This window comes from Silurus meridionalis, chromosome 21 (assembly GCF_014805685.1).
Source record: "Silurus meridionalis isolate SWU-2019-XX chromosome 21, ASM1480568v1, whole genome shotgun sequence".
In the NCBI taxonomy this organism is placed as follows: Eukaryota; Metazoa; Chordata; class Actinopteri; order Siluriformes; family Siluridae; genus Silurus; species Silurus meridionalis.
The window spans coordinates 602089-612088 of NC_060904.1; the positions used below are offsets into that span (position 1 = coordinate 602089).

A 10000-nucleotide genomic window follows, 5' to 3' on the forward strand; every position below is an offset into this window, starting at 1 on the left:
CCTCATTACTGATATACAGCACACACACACACACACACACACACACACACACACACACACACACACACACACACACACATATATATATATAAAAACAAGTGTACACTAAACAATAATGTTAATTTAAAAATCTCTTAAAAATAGCTAAATCAAATGAGTAAACTCGTGATTATTCGCAACTTAATCACACATTTGTATCTGTTCTAAATGTACCTTCAATTAATACTTTTAGAATTTTTAATTCTCTAATCAATATTAACATGAACAAATATTGATGTTTATGCAAATTTATGTTTATTATTAGTGAAACCAAACTCAACATGGAGCATGAAGTCAAAATATTCTTGTAAATGTTATAAATTAATTCTGGTGTTTTAAATGATGTAAATTATCAGGACACCAAACGGAACTTTAGCTATGTTTCCACACGGACGGTTTTAATTGCCGGATGTGGTGCAAGATTTGTTTGTTTAGGTACAGTGAGCTTCAAATATTAACCTATAATTTATTATTATTTTAATTATTATTATATTATTATTTTATTATTATTATTAACAATTACTTATTTTTCTTTCCCTCAGGTGTGCTCTGATTGGTTGTTGGTATCTAAAGAATTATTAACAATGTAGATGTACAAATTTACAACAATACAGGACTCTTTTTATTGATATTTATATTAGGGGTGTACGAGTTTATATTTTTGTACTGAAATGTTTCGGTACAGGGTTTGGGTTCGGTCCACATGTGTACCAATTACAATCCCTTTTTATTATGCGGAACATAATTACAATCTAAGTTCCCTCAGGAGTTCCCACGAGCGTATTCAGTCTCCACCTCGCACATTCAACAATTAAAAAAAAATATATATATATATTAAGCTTCAAAACATAGACAACAACGCCAGAGGTATAAAAAAATAAAAAATAAAGAAAATAATTCAAACAAAAATGCAAATTTTTTTTTTCAATTTAGAATAAACCCATCAATATAAATAAATTAACACATTACTTTATGATCAAGTGCAATAATAATAATAATAATCATAATAATCATAATAATAGTAATAATCATCATTATCATCATCATAAAGAGAGAAGGAGAGTTTTTACCTGTGATGGGTTTAGTAGAAGGTGCTGCAGGAGGAGGTGGTTTCTTAGGCCTCTGTAAAAACACACGTGATATTAAACCACACACACACACACACACACGCACACACACACACACGCACACACACACTGTACATATATGCACACTTTTACTTTAACATACAGGATCAGAGTGTGAAGGATCTGCTAGTCTACCAGGTAAAGGGTTTAACAGGGAGGAAGAGGAGGAGAACCAGGGCGAGTGTGTGTGTGTGTGTGTGTGTGTGTGTGTGTGACTCAGAGCAAAGACTGAGACCCTCTCTGAGGGCAGTAAACATTCTGCTGAGAGAGAAATACGTCGTACCTCTTTCTCCACCTCGGGAACAAAGAGCTTCACAAAGTTGTCAGGAAACACACCCTGTTTACCGCCGAGCTCACCGAGCCACCAGCCTGCGTCGGCACAGTCCTACACACACACACACACACACACACACACACACACACACAACAGAGAAGTATTTTGAACAGGAGTGAAAGATGTACAGATGAACACCTCCAGTCCTGCAAACGTCCCTGAAATCTGCACTGATATTTTAATAATTTTTGCATGAATATTTACATGCATATTAATGAGCATATGTTCACATTCAACCACACCTCATATTTAGTTTTATAAACAAAGAAAAACTTTTACATTTCTTTAGATTTCTTAGATTATATATATACACACACACACACACACACACACACACACACACACACACACACACACACACACACACACACACACATATGTGAACCAACATATACCAACAATAACGGACAGTGAGAGTGTGGAAGTTTAAATAGGAGCTGGTGATGATGTTAAACGAGCACCATATGTGTGCGATTAAAGCGGAGCTTCAGAGAAAGCGGCCGAGAAAACACCTGACATGCTGAAGGGGGCCGAAGGGGGCGTGGCAGGTGGATTCCTGATAGATAAACATGTAGTGTATGTATTTTTATAGCATGCCTTCATCAAACAAATCGCGGCAACGCTGTTGTGTAAAAAACCCCTTCAAAAACACATGCATGCACATTCTCATTTATTAACGCACATCATGTACATAAAGAAATTTCAAGCACGTTAATATACTGCCGCCATTTTGGTTTTCGTTTATCTCGATCATCGGTTACCTCGATGCTTTTTGGCGACCCCCTAGGACATCGACATAACCGGGTTCCACTGTATATATATATATATATATATATATATATATATATATATATATATATATATATATATATATATATATTGATATCATATTTCCTCACCTTACTGATGATGGTAACGATGTCTCCCTCCCTGACTGACAGCTCGTCCTCGTTCTGTGCCTCGTACGGGAATAAAACTTTGCAGAACTCCTTCACTGCAAACAAGTAACAAACAAATCACTATAGATAACTGTATAACTATAACTGTTCCACATCAGCACGAGCGCACTGACGTTCATATAATCCTACTGGTACAGAGACCTCACTCCCAACCAATCACAATCCAGGGATTCCTAAACCAACCTCCGTAAGATATAAATATGCAAATGTAAACAATTTCCCAGAGTGCAAATACCAGTCCCTCTAATGACCTTCATTTGCATACTGCAATCCTATTGGCTTTTATCAAATGTTCAATTTAAAAAAATCGTAAAAGGATTTAAAATTGTGCAAGTCCTTGGAGTTACCTTTGGTCTTGTGTTCAGGTTCCGTCTTCATGGTTTCCTGAGGAACAGACGGCACTGGTTTCTTTACTGGTAACTGCAGGGGGAAAGAGGAAAGAGAGAGTGGGGGAGAGGGAGAGGGAGAGAGAGAGAGAGAGAGAGAGAGAGAGAGAGAGAGGACTATTATTCATCCCTCTCATATACAGTATATATATTCAGAGTGAAATTGTATTCATTATATATTCAGTATGTATTTTCCAGACACAGGGGTCTCCAAACTACACCCCCCAGGCTGAATACGACCCTCTGGACAATGCCAGAGACATATTTTGTACATAATTTGTTAAATATCTTTTATTCGTATCATAACTGTATTTGATAATAAAGGTTGGATTTTAAACTAAAATTTCTCTTAGTTACTGATCGAGCTCCGATCCGCTGTCACTACGAGAGCGCCCTCTAGAGGCGAATCACTGGCATCAACAGCTGTGTATCTGTTATAAAGAGTCGCCAATTTGTCTTTATGGTGCAACACAAAATAATAAACTAATCCAGTATTAGGAGGCAAAATATCTGCATACAAAATCATAATAAAATCACAGAAATTCTGGTATTTACAAAAATAAACATTTCCATATGCAAATTAGGCATGCCCCCTGGTCTGGGATATGAGAGTGGGGTATACTTTTGATTTGCTTATTCATGCATATTAAATTTAATTTTAAATTTTCATTTATAGCATTTTGGCAGACGCCCATATTAATAACTTCATAACTTCTCAAATAATGCTAAAGGAGTAAAGAAATCCAGAAGACACAGTCCACAGTGTGGCCTCTTCATCCAGGGTTTGCTCCGAAGTCAAACACACGCACACACACACACACACACACACACACACACACACACACACACACGCATATGTGCGTGTGGGGGTTCCACAAACATGGATGGGGAACCCTTCCAATCCCACACTCCTCTTAAAGCATACTATTTAACACACACACACACACACACACAGAGACCTTGTGTACGGAAAGCCTCCTTCCTCACACCTCCACTCCACCCCTGTGTATTTCGGCGCTGCGGCCCTGCTGGAGACGCTCTAACAAGAGTCATGTGATTTCTGAGAACTAACACTTTGTTGATGATTCATAAACATCAGGCCAACATCTGGATCCTGAGCAGCCCTAAGGGAACTTGCAGAGCCTCCGTTCCCCTGCTGTGACCACATGACTTCCTGTCAATGCCAACCACCTCCCTGAGACATCTCGACTTTCGTCCTCATCACGACCTCCGCGAATCACACCACTTTCACACACTCCTCACACACTCCTCACACACACTCCTTTCACATCTCTGCCACAAACTAAAACACCTCACCAGAGAAAAGAAAACAGTCAGAAGAGAAATAAAAAGCAGCGATGGTTTACCTCCTGCTCTCCGCTCTTTAAAATCCTCACAAACGCTCCGATTACGACTGTGTGTATGTGTGTGTGTGTGTGCACGTGTGTGTGTGTGTGTGTGTGTGCATGCGTGTGTGTGTGCTCGTGTGTGTGCACTCATGCACAAGTAGGAATGCTTTTGCATACTGTGATGTTTCAGTGCTGCTGTAGTTCACACCCCTCAGTGACACCAAACACTCGCGACATTACTTCTGCTTTAGCACTGAGGAAGAGAAGGAGCGAGAGAGAGGGGGAGGAGAGAGAGAGAGAGAGAGAGAGAGAGAGAGAGAGAGAGAGAGAGAGAGAGAGAGAGAGAGAGGGTGTGCTGTGCATAAGTTTTTGCCCCTTTTTGCCCCTTGACACTGTATTATAGTAAGAAAATGAAAATGATTTAATTGGGATTTGTTGTGAACCTACACAAAGAAACCCATAGTGAAGTGTGGGTTCAACATTTCTTCAACAGAGGAAACTGACTTTAATCTGATTCAACAAAAAGAAGAAGAAGAAGAACAACAACAGCAACAAGTTCTCCGTTTATTATGACAGAAAAATACAGCAATCAGCAAGAACAACAGCTAAAATAGTCCAGATGTGAAAAGCAGACAGGGATGTACAGCTGGAATCCGAGCTTTGGGACACAAAAAACATCTTTTATTTCTTATTCTGTTCATTACAATTGGCTGGAGGTTCAGGTGTGAATAGTGGATTGTGATTGGCTGGGAGGAGTTTAGGTGTGAGTTCAGCATGTTGAACATGCAGGTAGTTTGTGTTTGTCAGTTGAATCTAAATGAATGTGCTGCTTATAAACACCTGTTACCATAGTAACATACAGTTCCAGATCCAGCCAGAGTCAGACAGTGATTGTACACGTTTCCTCATGACCTTATTGAGCTCCATTAAGGAGTTTTGCATGTGGAGGAACTTCTGTGGTGAAGACGAGGATTTTCATAAACAGCTCAAGGCACAAGATGAAATTTGACGAACTGGAGAAGGAAACGTTGAAATGAGAAACAGCAGCAGGAGTTTCTCCAACATCTTCATCATTATTAGAGACATGAGCTGCTGTTTACTGCCACCTCGAGCACCTGGTAAAATCCTGTAACGATCACTTATCTCTAAATCAGTATAACCCTAATAATCTCAGTAATACGCACAGATCTGGAGATAAAGCGAGACATTATTATGGCGTGTCAGAGTGTGGATGGTTATGTAAAGCAGGTTAAACATGTGTCTGGATTGGGTTGTGGTTTGTTCAGGCTGATGTTCTTAGAAATCATATTTGAAAACATTTGCATATTTGCTTGGTTCGTAAAAACGGTGAAGCGCCGCAGCAGAGATTAAAACTCGCCATTTCTGTACATTCCAATGCAGAGGCCAGCAAAAGACAAAAAGACCCCAAAAACCCCAACGACTTCCTGCTTCCTAAAACTGGAACAATGTAAAGGATGAGGAGGACAGACGAGGAGTTCCAGCATCCTTCCTAAGACTAACTTACTAAAGCTTCCATTATTATAACTTTATATTTATTGAATTTTAATGTCATGTTCACGCTAATGGATAAACAGCACATACTCACATAAACACGATAAACTACTGCGCATTACTTATTAATGTATTTAAATGTTTGTGGAGTTTAAGGTGAAGAAAATCAGCTCTGGGTCCCGAAATCGACCGACATTTAAACATTTATCAGAAAAATTAACACAAAAAAGTGCCCATTACACGACTTGTTTTTCATACGTAAAATAAAAAGAAATAAAATATCATTGACGCGCACATGCATGAGGACTTTCACAGACAGCTGCGGTTCGCTTTCATCATTTCAAAGATTTTACTTGCAAATAGACAGGAAGCACGAGTCCTGGCTCACACTGATGACATCATAATACTGAGACACAAGCATGCGCCAGGTGTTAGTGCTGAAGCTTACAGAACCTCACACACAAATCCGACCCTACTGAATTTATAAAGAATAAATCAAATCAAATCAAATATATGTAAATGTAGTGATTACTTACTTTTTTGCATCATTATTCATACAGCTCAAAAGTACAAAAATTACATAAAAACAGGACATATAGACATAACCCTCGCTCTGAGCTGCTCTCATTTCCATACAAGAACCTAAAGACACACCCATATTCCATATATGGTCACAAGGAAACGCCCACTCAGAGCTGCATCTATTCCAAACATGGACTCAAATACATGCCCATATTCCCAGAAATGGACACGTGCCTTAAATATGCTGACTAGTTCATTTTTAGGTCTTGGTGCTGATTTTAAACCACACACACAAACACACACCACACACACACACACACACACACACACACACACACACACACACACACACACACAAAACTCTCTGACCTTCTCCACTTCACTCTCCAGTTCCATAGATCGTGGGCGGAGTTTAATGGGTTGGTCTTTGAAGATGTCACCGAATCCGAAGCCACGAATCTTTTTGGGTTGAATCTCGCTGCTGGATGCGACGCTGCCTGCGTCTGAACGTACACTGCTGCTGTCTCCTCCGTCGCTCTCCGAGCCTGTGCTGTCCTTCACACCTGCACACACACACACACACACACGTTATACACACATTACATCAATGCACACACTGAGTGACATGAGACAGGAAGTAGGATTTAGGCTGCGCTCTAAAAGGGCCCTCTGTCTGTGTGTGTGTGTGTGTGTGTGTGTGTGTGTGTGTGTTTGTGCCTCCACAATGCCTCTGTTCAGTTTTGTGGGAAATGATAGGTCGCACCTAAATGAGGCTCTGTGATTGGCTGATGGAGAGGGGTGTGGTCGAGACCTCACTGAGCTCCTCATTCAGGAGTGTTAATTATGAACTAAACCACCGTGTGTTGTGCTGCTTTACTGACGTAATCAACAACAAATAGTGGAATGAAGCCGAATAACTGAAGAAGAAAACTGGTTATCTGCTGGAGATGATTATTTTCCCATAACAGCACATTCGCTTAATGTTTACTTCCTTATCAATATTTTTCTAACCAAATCCCTTCCTTTTTATCCATTTTATTTTACTCACTGGTCCGTGTGCTGCGTGTCTCCTCGGGCGGGGTTGCCAGATCCTCCGTGTCGGCTGACAGCACTTTAGTGAAGTTAGAGGGGAACATCCCGGTCTTGCCGTTGAGACATCCTTCCCACCACCCCTCCTCCACCTACACATCAGCACAACAATCAGGAAATCTCTCTCTGATTAACACACACACACACACACACACACACACACACACACACCTTGAATAACAGACACATATTCACAACAATGATGAAAAGTTCTTCACCTCTCCCAGGACCTCGATGATGTCTCCGATCTTGAGCTCCAGCTCGTCTTCATTCTGTGGCATGTAGCTAAAGGCGGCTTTGCATCGTCTGTTCCGTATGGACTCGCCTGTTACACACACACACACACACACACACACACACACACACACACACACACACACACACACAATATCCACAGGTTTTAGATACTAACTGTATACAAAAATACACTACTTTTGCTTTGTTAGGCTCATTTACATAAACACGTCTCAAAAATATCCATATATGGTAATGAGATTGTTTTTCACCGCTTCTGTATGGTTATAATTTACAACCCCAGAACTATTGATACCCAGTCTAGGTCTCTATCTGTTTTCTTTCACAAGATGGGTTTTTATCTCTCCCTCTCTCTCTCTCTCTCTCTCTCTATCTCTCTCTATCTCTCTGTGATGAAGGTCATGGTCTGTTAAACATAACTGCAGTTTCACTTCTTCTATCAACTTTAACTTATTTTTATAGCATATTTAAATGCAAAATCAAAGTCCACACAAATAAAACACCGTGCACATTTTACCAAAAGTCAGACTGAAAAACATCTCTAAAAAATGCACATCAATAACCAGGTCACCATGAATTGGGCAATTAATACAAATATTTTTACTACTGCTAAATTATTTCCACTTCTATTAATACTACTAACTATACTAGACTAACTAAATCCCTAGACGTCTGGTCAACATGTTGTGAGTTTAAATCCCAGCACAACCAAACTGCAAGGCCGTGAACCCTCAGGAGCTCAGGTCTCTAAATAAGATTTAAAGAAGGAAATAAACTAAATCTGTTATTACTACACAACTTGAACACTAAAACTCTACAGTTAACACGTGTATCAGTGCAGCACAATTTATAATTACAATAAAAAATATTTATAATAAAAATACATGTTTTATGCACAACACTCTAATAAACAGTAACAGCAAGCAAAAGTTTGCATCCCCTTTAACACCAATGCACAGAGAGTTGAAGAACCAATCACAATTCTGATCCACTGTGGGCGGAGCTAATGTAACTCTTGGTAATGTTTATTATTGTAAAAATGATGTACAATTATTTATGACTGTGTGATAATTCAGACAAGAGACAGTAGAGATCTCGATTGTCTGTACCTTTCTTGGCCGTTCTGAGACTGGAGTCTGATCTGGGACTGGGGCTGCCATTGGACAGGTCTGATTTGGCTGATTGCGAGGCTGAGCTGAGTTCCTTCTTCACCTCCTTTTTAATCTCCTGGAGGAAAAGATACAGAAAAGGGAGAAAAAGTTCTTTAAACTGCCACCAGGAGGTGCAAGAAACCACCACTGTCCCTCTGTGTGTGTGAGTGTGTGACAGAGAAAGAGAGAAAAGAAGGAAATGAACTGAACTTGAATATATTAGTTATATGACCTCATGTGCTCTCACATGGTCATGCGACTGGCTGTCAGTCAACTTTACACGTAGATGCTGTTTATTCAGAAACGCACTGAAACTCAAACACGTGCAATAAAACATCATATTAATGTTTCTGTATTAAATCATTTACATCAAAGAGGATCAAAAGAATCTGAGAACATTTATTATTAATAGTTAACACTTTTCTACACACACACACACACACACACACACCACACTACACAAACTGTACAATACAGATTCACAGTCTTGATGCATCGATTTAAAAATGTGTGCATCAGATAAAAGTTGCCATTTCTATCAGGATGCATCGTTTTGAACATATTTGCGTCTGTAAAAAATAATTTATTTATATATAATGATTAGTAGATTAGCGCTTTACTTTTATTATTTAGAAAGTGACCAATAATTTGTGATTATTTTCTATATAGACTGATTTTTTACCACTAAACGTGAAAACGACGTATCGCAACACTACGGAGGCCGAGGCGTGTCCTGGGAGTCACATAGAATACAGATTTACATGGCAGAGGTAGAGCTGTAATTTCCTGCACACACAACAGGAACAGAACATCTGGATTTATTTCAGCTTTCTTTTTCTTGCACTGTAAAGACGTGTTTGTGAAAGGGCCACGTGTCAGAAGTCACGCAAGTAAACTGATGATTTGCCGTCTGTTTAAAGCAAAGAAATAACATTGAACTCTTTCTACCATATTTAATTTTTTCTATTGAATCGTATGGCATTGTGTTGAATCAATGGATATCGGATCACATCGTAATGGAGGAATCATATCGCATCGTCAGCAGTTTTATATCTATCTTTAATGTATCGTATCGTTAATTACGCATCAAGATATGAATCGCATCGGCCTCCGTTAACACACTACACTCTGTAACACACTCCACTATACACACTGTAACACACTCCACTATACACACTGTTACACACTCCACTATACACACTGTTACACACTCCACTATACACACTGTTACACTCCACTATACACACTGTTACACACTCCACTATACACACTGTAAC

At 39.4% G+C, this 10000-nt stretch overlaps 1 protein-coding gene across 3 annotated transcripts in view; it reads right to left on the reverse strand.

Annotated features, from left to right (window-relative positions):
- sh3kbp1 (SH3-domain kinase binding protein 1) overlaps positions 1 to 10000 on the reverse strand; it is a 35887-nt gene that overhangs the window by 4938 nt on the left and 20949 nt on the right. For all 3 annotated transcript variants that reach the window (XM_046877388.1, XM_046877389.1, XM_046877387.1), the window contains exons 3-10: positions 8682 to 8799; positions 7536 to 7642; positions 7277 to 7409; positions 6598 to 6791; positions 2807 to 2879; positions 2400 to 2494; positions 1450 to 1551; positions 1110 to 1161 (exon numbers count right to left, since the gene is read on the reverse strand). In XM_046877388.1, the coding sequence (XP_046733344.1) occupies positions 1110 to 1161; positions 1450 to 1551; positions 2400 to 2494; positions 2807 to 2879; positions 6598 to 6791; positions 7277 to 7409; positions 7536 to 7642; positions 8682 to 8799 (874 nt within the window). The remainder of the gene's footprint in view (positions 1 to 1109; positions 1162 to 1449; positions 1552 to 2399; positions 2495 to 2806; positions 2880 to 6597; positions 6792 to 7276; positions 7410 to 7535; positions 7643 to 8681; positions 8800 to 10000) is intronic.